This window comes from Saccostrea echinata, unplaced genomic scaffold (assembly GCF_033153115.1).
Source record: "Saccostrea echinata isolate AGI-Se365-2 ecotype Australia unplaced genomic scaffold, CSIRO_AGI_Sech_v1 ptg000056l, whole genome shotgun sequence".
In the NCBI taxonomy this organism is placed as follows: domain Eukaryota; kingdom Metazoa; phylum Mollusca; class Bivalvia; order Ostreida; family Ostreidae; genus Saccostrea; species Saccostrea echinata.
Genome location: NW_026889805.1, coordinates 19,202,913 through 19,224,993, shown reverse-complemented (window position 1 = coordinate 19,224,993; position 22,081 = coordinate 19,202,913). Strand labels below are relative to the sequence as shown.

The 22,081-nt window shown below is 34.0% G+C and overlaps 1 protein-coding gene across 1 annotated transcript in view; it reads right to left on the bottom strand.

Annotated features, from left to right (window-relative positions):
• LOC133172995 (kalirin-like) overlaps window positions 1-22,081 on the bottom strand; it is a 148,302-nt gene that overhangs the window by 121,121 nt on the left and 5,100 nt on the right. Inside the window, exons 7-9 of the mRNA XM_061307863.1 lie at window positions 5,180-5,405; window positions 2,294-2,469; window positions 1,427-1,549 (exon numbers count right to left, since the gene is read on the bottom strand). Of these exons, the coding sequence (XP_061163847.1) occupies window positions 1,427-1,549; window positions 2,294-2,469; window positions 5,180-5,405 (525 nt within the window). The remainder of the gene's footprint in view (window positions 1-1,426; window positions 1,550-2,293; window positions 2,470-5,179; window positions 5,406-22,081) is intronic.

Below are 22,081 nucleotides of genomic sequence, written 5' to 3'. Positions count from 1 at the left end.
TAATTCAGCTGTATTATTAAAACACTGATAAAAATGTATATAAAAAATGTTATCATTATACATATCATTATGTATAGATATCTTTGCATAAGTATAAAATTACATGTACTCTAGGAAAGTCATCAATAAGCCTTTTTATAAAACAGTTTGGTACAGAAGTCCTATATTGATTTTTTTTCAATTACAGGGTGAGAATTAGAAAATTAACTTATTGTTCTCTTTCCATGACATAGTGCACACTTCGGGTGTCTACATTTCCATCTAGAAAAAAATTCTGTGGGATTGGCAGTAAATTTCTGTTCTAGGGTTTAATGATGACCAAGTGACATAATACTGGTATTATGTCTTTTATCCTTCAGAGTTTTACTATGATCATTTTGATTCTTCTGTTGTTTATTGAGGTGCCAATTTAAAATCTAAGGCACAATGCTCTAAAATATTATAATCGAACAGCAAACAATAGTATTGCATCTGTTACATGAGCTATATGCAAATTACTTTGTACAGTGGGGGAAATAACTCTTATTTACAATGTACGTACAGTGAACTGGCTCTGTTTTGCAAGCCACATTTCTTAATCAACTGCTGCATGATCCTACAACTCCAAGGCTAAATCAGGCAGAATTTGCTCACTGTCATCAATATTTAATAAAGATGATTGACCAATCAGAGAATACTCTTGCTATGGCATTTATGGAGCTGAAGTTTTTCAGAGTTTAATAGGCTTCCAACATTTTCTATTTGGAGTATATATGCAATGCAAGTGTTGACTATTTCTTTTAATCTAAATGTGTTGTCCTTAGTTTGAATTTCCTCATTTAATCATAAGAATGTTTTCAGTTCATGTTTGCCTAGCATTTCTTTTTATCTTTAATTCATGAAATACCTATCAGTATATATTACTTGTACTTGTCAGTTATTTTAGTCTACACCTCAAATATTCTAATATAAGGGGCTGATATTACAGACTTTTCACACAATGTATGATCATTTCATTGGCTAACAATTTTTGTGTCAATACCTCATACATCAATATTCACAAAAGACCAAGAAAACGAGTGAATTCTGCCTGATGTAACCATGGATTTGTAGAAACATTAACATATTTAAACCTCAGACTTATGAAAATGATATTTGCTCTATGCAAATAAGAAAAAGCTAAACAAACCAGAGGCCATGGTGGTTATCTTGAAATTTCAATCAATTTATCTTGTACATTTAAGCCCTGTCTGATGTCTGGAAACTTTTTTTTTTCAGATAAGCAAAACAGACCATGGATCACTGACACTCTAAGCAGTTTAGCTCTTTTGAACTCGTAAACATGAATTCACATTATGAAGTATTCAGGAAAAAATCACTGAATGTATAATATGAAATGTCCTGTAGTCTCCTACATACAGTTTAATTAGGAAAAGTAAGGACATACCACAGCACTGTTAGCAAACTGTGTGTGTTCACTGTTCAGCTCTACTGCCATCTGATGGGAGTTCCCTATTTCTGTGTAATTGACTAGGAATAGATCTCTGTTGTTGGATATCCAATCAAACATCTAAAATAATGTAATATGAATGAAAAGGACTCACAAATAAAATATCATTTTCTTTTTCTTAATTCAACCATGTTGGAAAAAAAGATTTTAATAATAATGTTAACAAAGAAATTCATATATCACAAAAATTAATGCGATAAGAGGAGCACAATTTAACCAACATAGGCAATACCCATTTGTGTCAGCTAGGCTTAATACTAATTGATGCTCATGTAATAAAGTATGAATACCAGCAGAACATTTACATACTTTATATGTTAGCATTTCTAAAAAAAAAAATTTAACAGAACATGTAAATTTCCTATTTATTTAGTATGAAAGGATTTTGAATATAACTGTTGTTAGAAAATGAATTTAAAACAAAGACCAATACCATCCTTAATACAAAGAAACTGATCATAAATATATTCACAAAGTTATTTTAAAATCTTCCTAAAATTACAAACTGTTTTCCTGCTTACATACTTAGACAACAAATGTAGAAACTAAATCATATTTTATCGTCATAACCACTAGCATTATATGAATGAATGATATTTATCAAGGAAATACAATACCCACACAACTAAGGGAGAGTACCAAATTACCAAGTTACCAAATTAGAATTTTATGTTTTTTTATATCTGGAATGCTTGTTATATGAGAGGTGTGTTTGGTAAGCTAGTAACCATTTCACAAATGTTTACAACACTAACTCCCTAACACAGATTCAGCATCACCAATAAAAGAAAACTTTTACTCTACCTTCTCAACATCTTCCTCAAAAATCCTCTGTTGTAGACACTGTTCCAGCCTGAGTCGTTTGACCTGCCACAGCTGATTCAGATGCTGTTTGGTGCCATGCATCCTGTCCAGAAGCTGTGAGATCTGAGGAACAGAACTCTGAAAATCAGCTGTTCCTGAAATCACAAATCTCCGACCTAAAAGGAAAACACAAACTTACTTAGAAGTTCTAAGTTTATTCACTAAATATGAGAATTAAATAACAAATCTTAACAAAAGTAATCATTTAAAAAGATGGACAGACAGACATCCTCAATCAATATATACTAGTTTTACTGAACACAGTCTCACCAATAATATTTAATAAAGATTTCTTTCATATCACATCCTTGAGTGTAAATTAGTTAAACAAAAGGCCCATGGGCCACATCGCTCACCTGAGTAACTTTGGCCATGCTGTTCTTTACCAGATTTCCCCCATTGTAATACTTATTGTGGCCCCGCCCTACCCCCGGGGGTCATGATTTTAACAATTTAGAATCTACACTACCCCAGGATGCTTCCGCATAAGTTTCAGCCAGAAGATTTTTAAAGATTTTTCTTATATATTTCAATGTAAAACTTGGATTCCCTATTGTGGCCCTGCCCAACCCATGGGGGTCAGGATTTTAACAATTTAAAATCTACACTACCCCAGGATGCTTCCACGTAAGTTTCAGTTTTTCTGGCCCAGTTGTTCTTGAGAAGAAGATTTTAAAAGATTTTTCTTACATATTTCAATGTAAAACTTGGATTCCCTATTGTGGCCCCGTCCTACCCCCCGGGGTCATGATTTGAACAATTTAAAATCTACACTACCCCAGGATGCTTCCATATAAGTTTCAGCTTTTTAAGCCCAGTGCTTCTTGAGAAGAAGATTTTTTAATGACCCCACCCTATTTTTGTATTTTCTTGATTATCTCCCCTTGTAAGGGGACTTGGCCCTTTATTTTAACAATTTAAACTCCCCTTCACCCAAGGATACTTTGTACCAAGTTTGGTTAAAATTGGCCCAGTGGTTCTTGAGAAGAAGTTGAAAATGTGAAAAGTTTACAGACGGACGGACGACGGACAACGGGTGATCAGAAAAGCTCACTTGAGCTTTCAGCTCAGGTGAACTAATAAAAATGGGGGAAAAATTTCATACAGAGTTAGTTACATTATGATGAATCTAAAAAGTTAGAATAACTTAATCAAGTTAATTAAAATTTCAACTTTTTATTTATTTGAGCATGAATTTTAAAGCTATATATGGCATATCTGAGCTAAAAATTAAAAATATGAGATTGAGTGTAGATGAACATGATATTTGTTATTTACATACAAATCAAAATTTTCACCGATTTTAAACATTTCTATAGTTAAATTGACTTTACACTGTGTCTGATATTTAAATGTGGGGTCGGTAAATAAATTGGTTATTGTTTTAAAATTCTATTATCTATGAACGCGATTGATTTAAATTGTGTAATTTACAGGAAAGTCATATCTTTATATAAAGTAATAAACAAATAGAAAGATCTTTTTTTAAATTTTAGTTAGTCTGAACTTATCAAAAATATGCCATATATAACTTTAATTGTATGCAAGTATATTTTCAAGTTAACCATGTTCTGTTCATTATGAACACAAAATAATACTATATATAGTTTACAGTGATTTAGGAATAAATTGGTAATATATACCAAGATTCAATTGTCTCAATTCATCAAGTACATGTACTTGAATATTTCCACATGCTCTCTAAGTTCAGCAGAAAATAAAGAAAAAGTATGAACAATCAAAATCATTCAAAGTTCAAGCTTTTTAAGCCATTTCTCTTCAGAAGTTGTAATACATATTCTGAATATGTTTCCAACAAAGATATTTTTGGAATATTAAAATGAAAGAAAGGGAGATAACATTAAATTTGAAAGTGAATATAAGAAATACAGACATGTTATAAAAACTAATATAAAGAAATATGCTCCATCAAACAGGGAAGCGGTGGTGTGTGGCAATATATCAATATGTATACACATGTATCATAAGTATTTAGTACATGTTGGCTTACATGCCAAAATATTTACATTACATATATCCACAGCCAACTGCTGAAAAGTTCACAAGAATGTCAAATGTGTTATATGTTAAATTTATTCTTAGTGTTTTCTTCAGAATTATCTTTTTGCTAAAACTGTATATTTTTAATATTCAAAATTATTGTGTATGTGACATGAATTTTTTCTTGAAATCTATTATAATTAAAGATCTCACACACAGTCAAACCTACAGACTGTACATCTCAAACTGGATGAAGCCGAGATAAAACTTCTTGATATCTGAGGATTAAAGATACTGAGGGTAAAATATTCTAAGGAAAAGAACTTAGGACTTCCAAATTACTTCAACAAATCCATGGTATTTATGATATCAATATTTCAGATGCTGAAGTTCAGCTGTAGTTTGATATTTACATTGATGAATCTAAAATAGGTTCTTATGGACATACACATGTATTTCAAATCATTTGAATGCATTTAGAAAGAAGCATGAAAATGACAAATTAGATCCCAGAATTGTTACACAAATCATAAATTTATCCCCTCCCTCTCATTCTTAGTTTGGCAGGTTTTCAGGAGGACCTCTCTTTTAATTATAGGATTTTGTCCTCACTGTACAAGAATACTGATTATTAGTTCCAAAGGTCTATTATACTTGTAACAAAATCTAAAAGGACAAATCTTTTCAAAAAAATCTTTTGATCTTTCAGGAAATTAAACAAAGAAGTAGAAAATCAATATTAAGGTATTATTTCCTTGTGCCACAAATGCATAATGTGCTTTAATCAGCATGTGTCAAGGCCACACTGCCCCATCATAAACTGACCTTGTTGTTGTCCCTCCCCAGTAATTTCCTGAAGTATTCTGTGACCCTCCATTGCCAGCTGCTCCACAGGGGCCATCTGAACCCTTCTCTTCAGGTGGTTGTGTTCTTCTAGGCGGTACTGGGCACCACTCAATTCCTCTGGTAGCTCAGGATTGGTCAAAATCTCACCAAGGTCATCCAACTTGTCAAGCAGATCTAAAGCTTTCCAAATGAATTCTTCTAGCATCTAAAATTATATCACATTTCCTGAACAAAAGTGCTATACAAGTAAGTTTTCTGTAAGTGATTCATATGTTCTAATTGTCAAAAAGTCTTTAAAAGCAATCTATTTCTGAGAAAAGATCTGCGTTGGTTAGATTATTTTGAAAATGCTTTAAAAGAATGTGGGCCAAGAAAATGCCTTTGGTTGGGCATATAAGGAAGTGGAAAATTATAACTCATCAATGATTTGAGCCGTCCCATGCGAAAAGGGCCCTTATGTATTTTGACGTCATAATGAGAAAAACGCCAGTAAAGATAACGTCATAAAATGCAAGTTGCGTATGTTAAATATTTTTCCAACATTTTTACCTGAGCTCTATCATCTTATTTTCATTGTTGTTCATATCATTTAGAGCCAATAAAAAGAAAATATGAATTTTTAGAGCTAAGTTCCATATAAATGGACATTTCCAATATTGAATATTAAATTTTGCTGATATAATTCGGTGCTATTTTTTTTAATCCGATTTTTCATACATTGAAAGCAATCGTGCATGCACATAATTGATATATACCTTTACATGTACACATCCTTTTTAACACAAATTCATATTAACCGAAGCGAAATACTTTACAACTAGTAGACTAATTGTTCTCGAACAATTAGAGGTCTTTCCACCTTCTTTAAATTTCATATATTCTTCATATTTAACTCTCTACTGTTTATTTTTATACAAGAGAAACCAGAGATGGCTTGAAAAATGGAAAAAATGAAAATTTTAAAAATTTTGAAATGACCTTGACCTTTGACCTTGAACAAATACTCAAGGTCAAGGGTCAAGGGTCACATTGCAATTAACCCCATGCTTCTACGGCATTTAGTTTTAAAGTTATAAGGTTTAATAGTAAGCACAAAGACATTAAAGGGTGATAACTCATATAAGGGGTCACCGGATACTTTCGCACTGAATAGATTGAAGTTGTGTCTAAAGACCCTGAATACATTAGTGAAGGTTTCGTGTGTCTGCGGTTTACGGTTTCAGAGGAGTAGCGATAACAAGGTTTTTCGCACAAGGGGCAATAACTTTTAAAAGGGTTAAGCTTAGGGGACAAGATTGAAATCTTTGAAATAGTTTTAAAAGTACATATAAAAGATGCAAAGATATACTGTATCTGTTGAAAGACAAAAAAGCTCTAAAAAGAGCTTTATTTCTCATATTTGGAGTGACCTTGACCTTTGACCTTGACATAATCTTCAAGGTCTAGGGTAAAAGAATCTAATGCAGTTGGTTTCATGTCTCTACAGCTTATCGTTTTGAAAATTTTTCATTATTTGTAAACTTCAAAAAATTTCAGGGGCAATAACTCATAAAAGGGCTCAACGAATCCTTTTGTAATGAATATATTGAAGAGTCTTCTCAATTAGTCGAAGACATTGGTGAAGGTTTCGTAACTCTACGGTTTATGGTTTCGGAGGAGGAGCGATAACAAGGTTTCTAGTGAAAGGGGCAATAACTGCGAAAGGGGTCATAGGTTATACGCGTTGGGTCAAATTTGTTCATAACTTTTTATGACCTTTACGATGAACAAAAAATCTTTTCGATAAAATTCGAAACAAAAAATCAGCGGAAGAAAAATAATAATAAGAAGAAGAAGAATAATAACTAGTAGACTAATTGTTCTCGAACAATTAGAGGTCTTTCCACCTTCTTTAAATTTCATATATTCTTCACATTTAACTCTCTACTGCTTATTTTTATACAAAAGAAACCAGAAATGGTTTGAGAGAGGGAAAAAATGAAAATTTTAAAATTTTTGAAATGACCTTGACCTTTGACCTTGAACAAATATTCAAGGTCAAAGGTCAAGGGTCACATTGCACTTAACCCCATGCTTCTACGACTTTAACTTTTAAAGTTATAAGGTTTACTAGTAAGCGCAAAGACGTTAAAGGGCGATGACTCATATAAGGGGTCACCGGATACTTTCGCACTGATAGATTAAAGTTGTGCCTAAAGACCCTGAATACATTAGTGAAGGTTTCGAGTCTCTGCGGTTTACGGTTTCGGAGGAATGGCGATAACAAGGTTTTTCGCACAAGGGGCAATAACTTTTAAAAGGTTTATGCTTAGGAGACAAGATTGAAATCTTTGAAATAGTTTTAAAAGTACATATAAAAGATGCAAAGATAAACTGCATATGTTGAAAGACAAAAAAGCTCTAAAAAGAGCTTTATTTCTCATATTTGGAGTGACCTTGACCTTTGACCTTGACATAATCTTCAAGGTCTAGGGTTAAAGAATCTAATGCAGTTGGTTTCATGTCTCTACGACTTATCATTTTGAAAATTTTTCATTATTTGTAAACTGCAAAAACTTTCAGGGGCAATAACTCATAAAAGGGCTCAACAAATCCTTTTGTAATGAATAGATTGAAAAGTCTTCTCAATTAGTCGAAGACATTGGTGAAGGTTTCGTAACTCTACAGTTTACGGTTTCGGAGGAGTAGCAATAACAAGGTTTTTCGCACAAGGGGCAATAACTTTTAAAAGGTTTATGCTTAGGGGACAAGATTGAAATCTTTGAAATAGTTTTAAAAGTACATATAAAAGATGCAAAGATATACTGTATATGTTGTAAGACAAAAAAGCTCTAAAAAGAGCTTTATTTCTCATATTTGGAGTGACCTTGACCTTTGACCTTGACATAATCTTCAAGGTCTAGGGTTAAAGAATCTAATGCAGTTGGTTTCATGTCTCTACGACTTATCGTTTTGAAAATTTTTCATTATTTGTAAACTTCAAAAACTTTCAGGGGCAATAACTCATAAAAGGGCTCAACAAATCCTTTCGTAATGAATAGATTGAAAAGTCTTCTCAATTAGTCGAAGACATTGGTGAAGGTTTCGTAACTCTACGGTTTACGGTTTCGGAGGAGTAGCGATAACAAGGTTTCTAGTGAAAGGGGCAATAACTGCGAAAGGGGTCATAGGTTATACGCGTTGGGTCAAATTTGTTCATAACTTTTTATGACCTTTACGATGAACAAAATGTCTTTTCGATAAATGTCGAAACAAAAAATCAGCGGAAGAAAAATAATAATAAGAAGAACTAGTTATAATTGTAACGGGGACCGTTACAGATGTTCCCCAAACGCTCCCCAACACCCTTTTGGTGTCTTATTTCCTGTAAGCTTCATTAAATAAGGCAATGAAGTATATTGATCGTTTTTTGCATTTCACCCGTGCGCACGTGCATGCATGTGCAGGATGACCATGTCATCTCATCTATACTATAAAAGCATCTTTATATTCTCAGTATCAAAACATTCCATCAAAAAATATATAAGTTCCGGCTATATCAAGTATATTGGTCATCTTAGCATTGCACGCATGCGCACCTGCATGCATGTTCATAATGACCATGCCATTTTGTCTACACTTATAATATGTCTGTTTATTCTTAGTATCAAAGCTTTTCATAAAAAAAATATAAAAGTTATGGCTATATTAAGTATATTGGTCATTTAACACATTGCACGCACGCGCATGTGCATTCATGAGCATGATGTCCACATCATCTTGTCTACACTTTTAATATATCTGTATATTCTTAATATCAAAGCTTTTCATAAAAAAATAAAAAAAATTACGGCTATATTAAGTATATTGGTCATTTAACACATTGCACGCGCGCGCACGTGCATGCATATGCATGCATGCATGCATGTGCATGATGACCATGTCATCTTGTCTACACTTTTAATATATATAAATATTTTGAGTATCAAAGCATTTCATCAAAAAGTATCAAAGTTACGACTATATCAAGTATATTTGTCATTTTACGCTTTGCGCCTGCGCACACGTGCATGCATGTGCATATTGACCATGTCATCTTGTTTTCACTTCTAATATATCCTTATATTCTGAGTATCAAAGCATTTCATCAAAAAATATAAAAGTTACAGCTATATCAAGTATATTGGTCATTTTACGCATTGCACGCGCACGCACGTGCATGCACGTGCGCGCAAAATGACCTTGATTCCGCATATCTACAAAACATGCCTATTAACCCTAAAAAGGTTTCACCTCAATCGGATGAGTAGTTGACGAGATCACTCGCGGACAAAAAAGTACCCAGGAAGAAGAAGAAGAAGAAGAAAAATAATAATAATAATAAGAAACAGAGTAAAAACAATATGTTCCCCAACTTCGTTTGGGGAACATAATAAGAAGAAGAAGAAGAAGAAGAATAAACAGAAGAAAATCAATAGGTCTTTCCACAGAAAGGTGGAAAGACCTAATAACTAGGAGACTAATTGTTCAGAGAACAATTAGAGGCCTTTCCACCTTTTTAAGTGTTTCCGTGTCATTTGGGTTGAAAAAAAAAGAGAAAAATGCAAAAAATGGAAAAAAAAAAAAAAGAAAAAAAAAATTGCTCCTCCAGCTGGGATCGAACTCAAAACCCTTGGGTTGAAAGGCAGGTGCGCTAACCATTCGGCCACGCATTCCGATAACATACGTAAGTTAATTGTTTAAGACTATAGAAGAAATGCAAGCGTATTTTTAGAATCGGTAGGGGAAGAAAGAAGTTCCGTAAAAGGAAATAGTTCCTGAATTTGCAAGCAGTATATGGAATAGTAAGGGACGGGCTGCGTGAGAAAACGTTAACACTGTTCTCTAATGAAAATGTATCAATGGACTGTAGCCCGATTCATCGATATTGTGAGCATGCTGAATTTTTTGTAAATAGCTTGGTTGTAAGCTTAAAAGATCGGGTTCGGATTTTAACATTTCTGACTGAATATCCTGAAATAAATATGAAACATTTAAATAAGCATTTCTTTGAGTTTAATTAAATATGTGTAGCCCAAATTAAATTCCCAACATGCAGTTTTAGAAGGGAAACACGACAATGAAAGCGAGAATAGTTTTTAATATACCGAAAATCGCTATTTCTGGAAACTGATTAATTCCAAATAAAAATCAAATAAATTTCAAATGTAACAGAAAGAGAGAATGCTTGGTATTAAAATGTCGTATCATTTCAGGAGAATCAAATGCTACTAACGACATCTGAAGAAATAGCCGATAAAAGGTTTAGATCATTTCTTCGTTCACCTGCACTTAAATTTCAAACACAACAGAACTTGTAGTTTTTGCCGTGAAACTTCATGACTTCTATAAACTTATAAGACTCACCGTAAAACTCTCCGGAAAGTTTCTCTGAGGTCTATACTACATTTGTACCAAATATGGTGTCGATCCGAGGTCTGGTTTGAATTCTAGAGTAATATTCTACATTGTTGTTGATGTGATTTTTTTTTTTTTAAGAAAGGGGGGGGGTGTGAATTATTTATTTTATGCCTCTTTTACACTAAGAATTGTAACTACTTCCACATCCTTAAGCCTTATTGTGACCTTTGAGTCAAGGTCAAAGGTCAAGGTCAAGGTCATTTCAAAAAAAAAAAAAAAAAAGAAAGAAATCTTTACTTTCTGTATTTTTACCTGATACTGGAGCTGGATGCAGGTCTTAACTTTTCTTTTTGACCCAATGTCAAGGTCAAAGGTCAAGGTCAAAGTTCAAGGTCATTTGGTGAATTGCTATATTTTACACATATATAAGGGATTTCTTATGTTTTTAAAGGGCCTTGACCTTTGACCTTGACCTATATTTCAAGGTCAAAGGTCAAATATGCGGATGCAGTTGGTCCCATGTCTCTAGGATACACCGTTTTAAAAATAAGTTCATTGAATATAAGTAGCATAAACTTTCAGGGGCAGTAACTCATACAAGGGACCAAAGAATGCTTTCGCAATGATAGAATGAAGAGAGTACTAAATGAGTCGAAGACACTGATGAAGGTTTGGAATCTCTACGGTTTACGGTTTCGGAGGAGTAGCGATAACAAGGTTTTGTTGCAAAAGGGGTGACAACTTTTGAATGGGTCAAGCTCGGGGGACAAGAATGAAATCTTTGAAATAGTTTTAGAAGGACATATTATAGATGCAAAGATATTCAGTATATGTTGAAAGACAAAAGAGATATTAAAAAAGCTAATTTTCTCATATTTTGAATGACCTTGACCTTTGACCTTCACAAAAATTTCAAGGTCAGAGGTCACAAAATCTAATGCAGTTGGTCCCATGTCTTTACGACTTATCGTTTAGAGAATTTTGTCATTACTCGTAAACATCAAAAACTCTCAGGGGCAGTAATTTATCAAAGGGCTCGACAAATCGTTTCGCAATGAAAAGATTGAAAAGTCCTCTTGAGTAGTCGAAAACATTGGTGAAGGTTCTGTATCTCTACGGTTTACGGTTTCGAAGGAGTAGCGATAACAGGCTATTCTTGCGAAAGGGGCAATAACTTCGTAAGCGGTCATGGGTCAAACACGGGGGGTCGTTTTTCGAAATAACTTTTAATATCCAGTATCATGAACTATAAAGTTTTTCGATAAGTCTTGCAGTTTCAAAAGTCCTGGTGAGAAATAAAATAATAATAAACATAAGCATTTCAAGAGGTCTTTCCACAGAAAGGTGGAAAGACCTAATAAACAGAACAATTTCAATAGGACTTTCCACAGAAAGGTGGAAAGCCCTAATAAGATGAAAGAGACATCAAAAGCACTGACTTTCTCGTGTTTTGGATGACCTTGACCTTTGACCTTGACCTAAATTTCAAGGTCAAAGTCCCTAAAGTAGTCGAAGACACTGTCGAAGGTTTCGCATCTCTACGGTCAATGGTTTCGGAGGAGTAGCGATAACAAGGTTTTTCACACAAGGGGCAAGAACTTTTTAATGCCTCAGGCTTAGGGGTTGAAAAGTGAAATCTGAAAATAGGTTTAAAAGGACATATGATGTATTTAATGTTATGTAATATATGTTGTAAGACAAAAGAGATATAAAAAGAGCTATAATCCTCATACTCAGAGTGACCTTGACCTTTGACCTTGAACAGATTTTGAAGGTCAGATGATGAAGAATCCAATGCAGTTGGTTTCGTGTCTCTACGATTAATCGTTTAAATTTTTTTCATTATACGTGAAGAACAAAAACTTTCAGGGGGCAATAACTCTTCAAAGTGCTCGATCTATCATTTCGCAATACCAAGATTGAAGAGTCTTCTCAAGTAGTCGAAGACATCGGTGAAGGTTTCGTAACTCTAGGGTTTACGGTTTCGGAGGAGTAGCGATAACAAGGATTTAGTGCGAAAGGGGTTATAACTCCTCGAGGGTTCAAAATTCATATACGCAGGGTCAACTGCAAAAATCTTTTACCAAGTACATTCTTATGGACCATGAATCTTTTCGATAAATCTTGAAACTCAAAAACACACGGCGGAAAAATAATAATAATAATAAACAGAACAATTTCAATAGGACTTTCCACAGAAAGGTGGAAAGCCCTAATAAGATGAAAGAGACATCAAAAGCACTGACTTTCTCGTGTTTTGGATGACCTTGACCTTTGACCTTGACCTAAATTTCAAGGTCAAAGTCCCTAAAGTAGTCGAAGACACTATCGAAGGTTTCGCATCTCTACGGTCAATGGTTTCGGAGGAGTAGCGATAACAAGGTTTTTCGCACAAGGGGCAAGAACTTTTTAATGCCTCAGGCTTAGGGGTTGAAAAGTGAAATCTGAAAATAGGTTTAAAAGGACATATGATGTATTTAATGTTATGTAATATATGTTGTAAGACAAAAGAGATATAAAAAGAGCTATAATTCTCATACTCAGAGTGACCTTGACCTTTGACCTTGAACAGATTTTGAAGGTCAGATGATGAAGAATCCAATGCAGTTGGTTTCGTGTCTCTACGATTAATCGTTTAAATTTTTTTCATTATACGTGAAGAACAAAAACTTTCAGGGGGCAATAACTCTTCAAAGTGCTCGATCTATCATTTCGCAATACCAAGATTGAAGAGTCTTCTCAAGTAGTCGAAGACATCGGTGAAGGTTTCGTAACTCTAGGGTTTACGGTTTCGGAGGAGTAGCGATAACAAGGATTTAGTGCGAAAGGGGTTATAACTCCTCGAGGGTTCAAAATTCATATACGCAGGGTCAACTGCAAAAATCTTTTACCAAGTACATTCTTATGGACCATGAATCTTTTCGATAAATCTTGAAACTCAAAAACACACGGCGGAAAAATAATAATAATAATAAACAGAACAATTTCAATAGGACTTTCCACAGAAAGGTGGAAAGCCCTAATAAGATGAAAGAGACATCAAAAGCACTGACTTTCTCGTGTTTTGGATGACCTTGACCTTTGACCTTGACCTAAATTTCAAGGTCAAAGTCCCTAAAGTAGTCGAAGACACTATCGAAGGTTTCGCATCTCTACGGTCAATGGTTTCGGAGGAGTAGCGATAACAAGGTTTTTCGCACAAGGGGCAAGAACTTTTTAATGCCTCAGGCTTAGGGGTTGAAAAGTGAAATCTGAAAATAGGTTTAAAAGGACATATGATGTATTTAATGTTATGTAATATATGTTGTAAGACAAAAGAGATATAAAAAGAGCTATAATTCTCATACTCAGAGTGACCTTGACCTTTGACCTTGAACAGATTTTGAAGGTCAGATGATGAAGAATCCAATGCAGTTGGTTTCGTGTCTCTACGATTAATCGTTTAAATTTTTTTCATTATACGTGAAGAACAAAAACTTTCAGGGGGCAATAACTCTTCAAAGTGCTCGATCTATCATTTCGCAATACCAAGATTGAAGAGTCTTCTCAAGTAGTCGAAGACATCGGTGAAGGTTTCGTAACTCTAGGGTTTACGGTTTCGGAGGAGTAGCGATAACAAGGATTTAGTGCGAAAGGGGTTATAACTCCTCGAGGGTTCAAAATTCATATACGCAGGGTCAACTGCAAAAATCTTTTACCAAGTACATTCTTATGGACCATGAATCTTTTCGATAAATCTTGAAACTCAAAAACACACGGCGGAAAAATAATAATAATAATAAACAGAACAATTTCAATAGGACTTTCCACAGAAAGGTGGAAAGCCCTAATAAGATGAAAGAGACATCAAAAGCACTGACTTTCTCGTGTTTTGGATGACCTTGACCTTTGACCTTGACCTAAATTTCAAGGTCAAAGTCCCTAAAGTAGTCGAAGACACTATCGAAGGTTTCGCATCTCTACGGTCAATGGTTTCGGAGGAGTAGCGATAACAAGGTTTTTCGCACAAGGGGCAAGAACTTTTTAATGCCTCAGGCTTAGGGGTTGAAAAGTGAAATCTGAAAATAGGTTTAAAAGGACATATGATGTATTTAATGTTATGTAATATATGTTGTAAGACAAAAGAGATATAAAAAGAGCTATAATTCTCATACTCAGAGTGACCTTGACCTTTGACCTTGAACAGATTTTGAAGGTCAGATGATGAAGAATCCAATGCAGTTGGTTTCGTGTCTCTACGATTAATCGTTTAAATTTTTTTCATTATACGTGAAGAACAAAAACTTTCAGGGGGCAATAACTCTTCAAAGTGCTCGATCTATCATTTCGCAATACCAAGATTGAAGAGTCTTCTCAAGTAGTCGAAGACATCGGTGAAGGTTTCGTAACTCTAGGGTTTACGGTTTCGGAGGAGTAGCGATAACAAGGATTTAGTGCGAAAGGGGTTATAACTCCTCGAGGGTTCAAAATTCATATACGCAGGGTCAACTGCAAAAATCTTTTACCAAGTACATTCTTATGGACCATGAATCTTTTCGATAAATCTTGAAACTCAAAAACACACGGCGGAAAAATAATAATAATAATAAACAGAACAATTTCAATAGGACTTTCCACAGAAAGGTGGAAAGCCCTAATAAGATGAAAGAGACATCAAAAGCACTGACTTTCTCGTGTTTTGGATGACCTTGACCTTTGACCTTGACCTAAATTTCAAGGTCAAAGTCCCTAAAGTAGTCGAAGACACTATCGAAGGTTTCGCATCTCTACGGTCAATGGTTTCGGAGGAGTAGCGATAACAAGGTTTTTCGCACAAGGGGCAAGAACTTTTTAATGCCTCAGGCTTAGGGGTTGAAAAGTGAAATCTGAAAATAGGTTTAAAAGGACATATGATGTATTTAATGTTATGTAATATATGTTGTAAGACAAAAGAGATATAAAAAGAGCTATAATTCTCATACTCAGAGTGACCTTGACCTTTGACCTTGAACAGATTTTGAAGGTCAGATGATGAAGAATCCAATGCAGTTGGTTTCGTGTCTCTACGATTAATCGTTTAAATTTTTTTCATTATACGTGAAGAACAAAAACTTTCAGGGGGCAATAACTCTTCAAAGTGCTCGATCTATCATTTCGCAATACCAAGATTGAAGAGTCTTCTCAAGTAGTCGAAGACATCGGTGAAGGTTTCGTAACTCTAGGGTTTACGGTTTCGGAGGAGTAGCGATAACAAGGATTTAGTGCGAAAGGGGTTATAACTCCTCGAGGGTTCAAAATTCATATACGCAGGGTCAACTGCAAAAATCTTTTACCAAGTACATTCTTATGGACCATGAATCTTTTCGATAAATCTTGAAACTCAAAAACACACGGCGGAAAAATAATAATAATAATAAACAGAACAATTTCAATAGGACTTTCCACAGAAAGGTGGAAAGCCCTAATAATAAACAGAAGAAAATCAATAGGTCTTTCCACAGAAAGATGGAAAGACCTAATAAATGAAAAGAAAAATCTTAAACCTTTCCCAGCATATAGGTTTATATATGCGATTAAGATTTTGTTCAGCTCTACATGTACATGTAGCAAATGACGAAGTTTGAAAAGGTTGATTCTTCGTAAAGCATAAATTTAAAGAAGAAAACATCTGATTTATTTTTTTTTTTCAAAACAATATTTTCTTTGTGTTTATAAACGCGATAAATGACGATTTGCCTTCGTCACGGTCATTTACGGGTCAATGTGTTTGTTGTCTCATTCAAGTATATCACCGTCGGTTTTACTGTTTATGGAGACAGCCTAGCTTCTGGTTGATTCAGGTTGAACGAGACTAATGTGTTTCCTAAGATACATGTATATATTTCATGAAATTTGAGAATAAAATCTAGTATCATTTGTTAAAGTCTTGGACCAGCCGTAAAAAAATGAGAAAAAATTAAATGCTGCAACGAAAAAAAAAATTATCAGGACTTTTTAAAAATGCATTAATATCGGAAGATTTGACTTTGCTACAAAAAATGGGCGTGGGGTTGTTAGAGATGGGTGCAATTAGCCATTCAGTGAACATCTTCATTCTATATCAATCAATTACCATTGAAAAATTATATATGGACACCCCCCCCCCCCCAATACAACGTGCCTTCATTTAATTCCTAGTAAATAATGCTTTATTATGTATAAACCCCCCAAATTATGGGGAAATTAAATCTGAAAGATTGAATACAGATTTATTTCCCTGTAATATTGCATCTGATTATTATTTTAATTTCTTAGTACAAAGATGAAGTGTTTGTCTGCATGAAAGGTTATGAAAATAAATACCGGATCATTTTTGTGTAGGAAGGTTTTCAATAAGTTCAGTTTAATCTTTGACTTGTTTTAAAATGGAAAGAATGACTGCTCATTTTTTTAAATGTATCATATTTGGCCATTTCTTTAGGCATGTACGTAACAACGTTTTTCAGGGAAAAGGGGGGCTTAAAATGACAAGTTAAAAATAAACAAAAAATCAATAAACAAAACAAAGAAAAAAAAATGTATTTCGGTAAGGGGTTAATCCCTTTTCTACAAAAGAAAATTGAGTTAAAATGGCAGTGCTCAGCAATGACGGCGATACCACCAGAGGTCACTCAGTAGATAGATACAAGAATTAATATCCAATGCGTACAAAATCAGCCCTAAGGTCAAGAGGCGTTTCATAGATACTAGTACAACCTGTCAAAATTTTATGAGCCTGAAACGACAGGTCGTTAGTGTCAGCGAAGAAAATTTGATTTCTTTTTAAATCTGAGATATATACTTCTATCAACGTGCAAAATTGACTCTTGAAATAGATCTTAGTTTGAATATTATTTAAAAACATATATTCTTTTTATCAATTTAATTACAAATCTTTATTTATTCCTTGACTACAAATTACTGAATTATTAGTGACCACAGGCGTCGGAATCAAATTGAAAGTGGGGTGGCTAATTGAAAGTGGGGGAGGTGGGGCTAAACCAACGAAAAAATGTAAGCCCCAATTTTCAATACCTATATTATGTCTATCTTTGCAAAAAAAAAGTGGTTCCGACGCCTATGGTGACACTTTCTGGATAACAGTTGTGAACTATAAAGGGACAGAGTGTAAATTGCCCTCAACACTTTTTAATGTCCTATATAAAATCAAAAGCCTGAAAGGCTTCAATGACGTCGAAGAAGAAAAACAATTTCAAAAGATCATTTTGAATTTTAAGGAATGAAATAAGTCAAGTGAGTGACTCAGGAGACATAATAAAAAAAATAGTTTAAACAAAATATCACAATTACAGTCTGGGGCCTTATGTCATGGTCCGAATGGAGCAGGGTTCGAATTGACCAGACACCGTCGAACATGTTCATGCTAAATATAATATTTTTTTCTAATTGCCAATGTCAAAGCATTGTATTAGTGATTGCATCTAAACTACAACCAAGCCTCTAGTCTGTTAAAATTACGATCGAGTTACGATCGGGCGTGGTATACGGTATACTGGGAAATGGAGGAAATGGAGAAAAACAGCAATACTGGTCAATATCATCGGTTTTTAGGATAGAGTTGGTTAGAAGATTGTATAAGTAAAGCTAAGATTTAGAAATTCAATCTTTTTAGTCTTGAAATATTCGTGTTTATGTAATTTTGTGATTATTTTACCTCCTGTTGTGTTGTTTTACGGTTATCGTTCCGAAATGTTATTCATGTCATTCAACGCACTCTTTCTATAGAAATTCATCCGCAACAACCATCACGTTTTTCTTGTGTGAGAATAAAATATAATATTGTTGTTTTGCAATAGAATTAATTGCGGATATAATTGATGCAATTTTATTTTCAAGCTATTATTCATTTTGAGCGTTTTCAAAGAAATTAGTTTATACCTATTGCTATTTTCTATTGCGGATGCATCGACTGACACATTCGGTCGCGTACATATCCGGTCGCGATTTCAACTGGGCGCTTGCTAGATGACGTTCGAGCTCCAAGAGCTCGACGTCATAAAAAATTAAGTAATTATTAAATTTAAACTTCTTTCATGTCCATGCATCTTATCTAAGCTTTTCACAGACTATGTAATTTACTCAACACATGTCGTTTTATTACTCAGTTCGCTAATTGTTGTCAAAGAATTCTGTTATATACCAGTATCTGAATTGTAAGTGTCAGTTCAGAGGCCTGACGCATTACTGGCCACTTCCGTCTGTGTCCCCGCATATGTTTTTTAAATGTTAAAATTGTTGTCCATTGATAAAATCTTTAATAAACTTGGAAACTGATTTACTCATTACTTTAGATTTATAATACATGTATGTGATTTCGGGAAGAGTCCTGGGAATACGGCACTACTACTTCCGGCCCACAGCGCCACTCATTTCACTGCCAACATTCCCTCTCTCTCGATCAACGACATATCTTATTAGATCCAAACTAAGTGATTATACTTCCACAAAATTTGAGAACCACAAAATGAATGGAAGAATATGTAGGCCTAAGCTTTTGATTTTTTTCTTCAAACGAAATTTAGCGGAAATCAAAAGCCTGAAAGGCTTCAATGACGTCGAAGAAGAAAAACAATTTCAAAAGATCATTTTGAATTTGAAGATAGCAATAAGTCAAGTGAGTGACTCAGGAGACATAATAAAAAAATAGTTTTAAACAAAATATCACAATTACAGTCTGGGGCCTTATGTCATGATCCGAATGGAGCAGGATTCGAATTGACCAGACACCGTCGAACATGTTCATGCTAAATTCTTATCAGTCAGTTGAAGAACTATGAAGGATTTCATGAATTTATATAATATTTTTTCTAATTGCCAATGTCAAAGCGTTGTATTAGAGATTGCATCTAAACTACAACCAAGACTCTGTTCTGTTACAATTACGATTGAGTTACGATCGGGCGTGGTATACGGTATACTGGGAAATGGAGGAAATGGAGAAATACAGTAATACTGGTCAATATCATCAGTTTTTAGGATAGAGTTGGTTAGAAGATTTTATAAGTAAAGCTAAGATTTAGAAATTCAATCTTTTTAGTCTTGTAGTATTCGTGTTTATGTAATTTTGTAATTATTTTACCTCCTGTTGTGTTGTTTATGTTACACGGTTATCGTTCCGATATGTTATTCATGTCATTCCACGCACCCTTTCTGTAGAAATTCATCCGCAACAACCATCACATTTTTCTTGTGTGAGAATAAAACATAATATTGTTGTTTTGCAATAGAATTAATTGCAGATATAGTTGATGCAATTTTATTTTCAAGCTATTATTCATTTTGAGCGTTTTCAAAGAAATGGTTTATAGCTATTGCTATTTTCTATTGCGGATGCATCGACTGACACATTCGGTCGCGTACATATCCGGTCGCGATTTCAACTGGGCGCTTGCTATATGACGTTCGAGCTCCAAGAGCTCGACGTCATAAAAAGGGGGGTACATGATGAATCAGTGTGACATTAAAAAAAACTTCAAAATATATTCTGAACTTATAATGACCGTATAAAGATATGATGATAATATGAAAATTATATCCTCATCCTCAGTTTTTGTTTACAAAGATTACATGTTCACTGCAAGACATACGAATATTGATCTGCTTATAAGTCGGTACAGAGCAAATAGGTGGTGCAAATACTGTGAAGCCAATATTGCAGGGAATATGGCCAACTTTAAAATAGTGTTTGTATGCCCTCTCGAGCTCCCGACTCAGGACGAAAAAATTGGGTCGGTAAGTAGATGAGAATTTTTTCCCCGAAAAATTTTAATATCAATATCGTAAGAAACATATATTACCCAGGTAAAAGGGTAAGGGATTCTCTAGGCCCGTATTATTGCCTGTGTCAATATTTACGAATGTACGACAATTCATACTGTATGTTCAGAGCATTATTCACGTCTAACATGACGTGGTGAGTGTATAACGTTATTATTAAAAAGAAAAAAAAACACCGGGTATTTACCGACATAAAACCATTATCTGTGTTTAATTTGAGAAAACTTACATAAATAATATTTTATCGGATTTTTTAAATCATGTGCTACAAATGACCAAAATAGACATTTATGTGACATGCAAAAATGTCGACACTCTTAAAATGTACATGTAACTTCTGTCTTATCAGAGTCCAAAACACCTAGAGCTTAATTCTTCATAAAATTTAACTTATAACAATGAAACCGTTTCGACAACAAGTGTAAAATTTAGATATACTTTAAATTAACGAAAACAATCATATCAAATATTGCATGTAGAATAAAAGGAGGGGATTTATGCATAAATTTTTCATGTATGTTTTCATGTGATAAAGTAAGTAGCATGGGCGGATACAGGATTTGTGATTAGGGGGGGCGTGGATAACTTCGTTCAGGCAGGGGGTCTGGGGGCCGCCTTAAGGCCCCCAGTGGGTCCATTTTTCCAATCAGACAGGTATTTCAAATATTTCTGAGAGGGATATAAAAGCGTCAGTTTGAACGTCTTTTTATCAACGTCATTTTACAAGGTAATTTTAACATTTTCTTAACTTTTGATTCCCTATATCTCAGAAATTATTCTGAATATTTGAATCAAACTTTATATTTGGTTATTTTACACTATAATCTATCATAATCCATTGAAAAGTCAATTTTGAAATTTTTTACCTTAAGGGCCCTTTTCGCATGGGACGGCTCATTTCATTTTCTTTTATATTTCAGTTAACAAGAAATTGATAATGTATTCCTCTAAAATCTCTTTACTATGCTACAATTTCATTAGTACTAAAGCATTTATCTATACAACATATAGCATTCGCATACCAAAGTTTTCAAAATTGACCATTTCAATGTAATGTAACATTTAATATTTTTTCCATAGGAGTGGGTCTTTGCTCTATTTAAACATATATTTTTTTTTTTTTGGTTAACAAGAAATGGAGTGAGAATCCACTACACATTAAAAGTCACTTTTAGACAAATCATTGGTATCTCTCATGAAAATACTGGATGGCCAGTTATAAAGGTTGTGTCACAAACAAAAAATTAAATGCTACTGTAACAAAATGGTGGTGAGAAACACTGTGTTTTTCTCTGAAAACAAAACTGTCATTAAATTTGATTCTTTTTATTTACTTTTTAACTTAAAAACAAATCATTTGTATATATTCTTAAATTTCAGGGTTCATTTTCAAATATCAGAATTAAGTGGTGTCTTTTTCATTTTCAAGGATTAGATTGCTTTTATTAAAAAACTTGGTGTGTTGTAACCCCCATGTATGCCCTCACAGGCAGCCATCAAAATTTCAAATGCCATATTGAGTTTTAAATTTATTTGTTGAACTTGACCTGTATTTTCTGGTAAAATACATACACATGAAATTTCAATCTTATACATACATCCCTACAAAAGTTACAGAGTGGAAACTGAAAATTTCTTATTTTTTATAAGTTCAAGAGGGATACATGTAACTCTGTCAAAAATCAACGGACCACGACCAAATTCGAA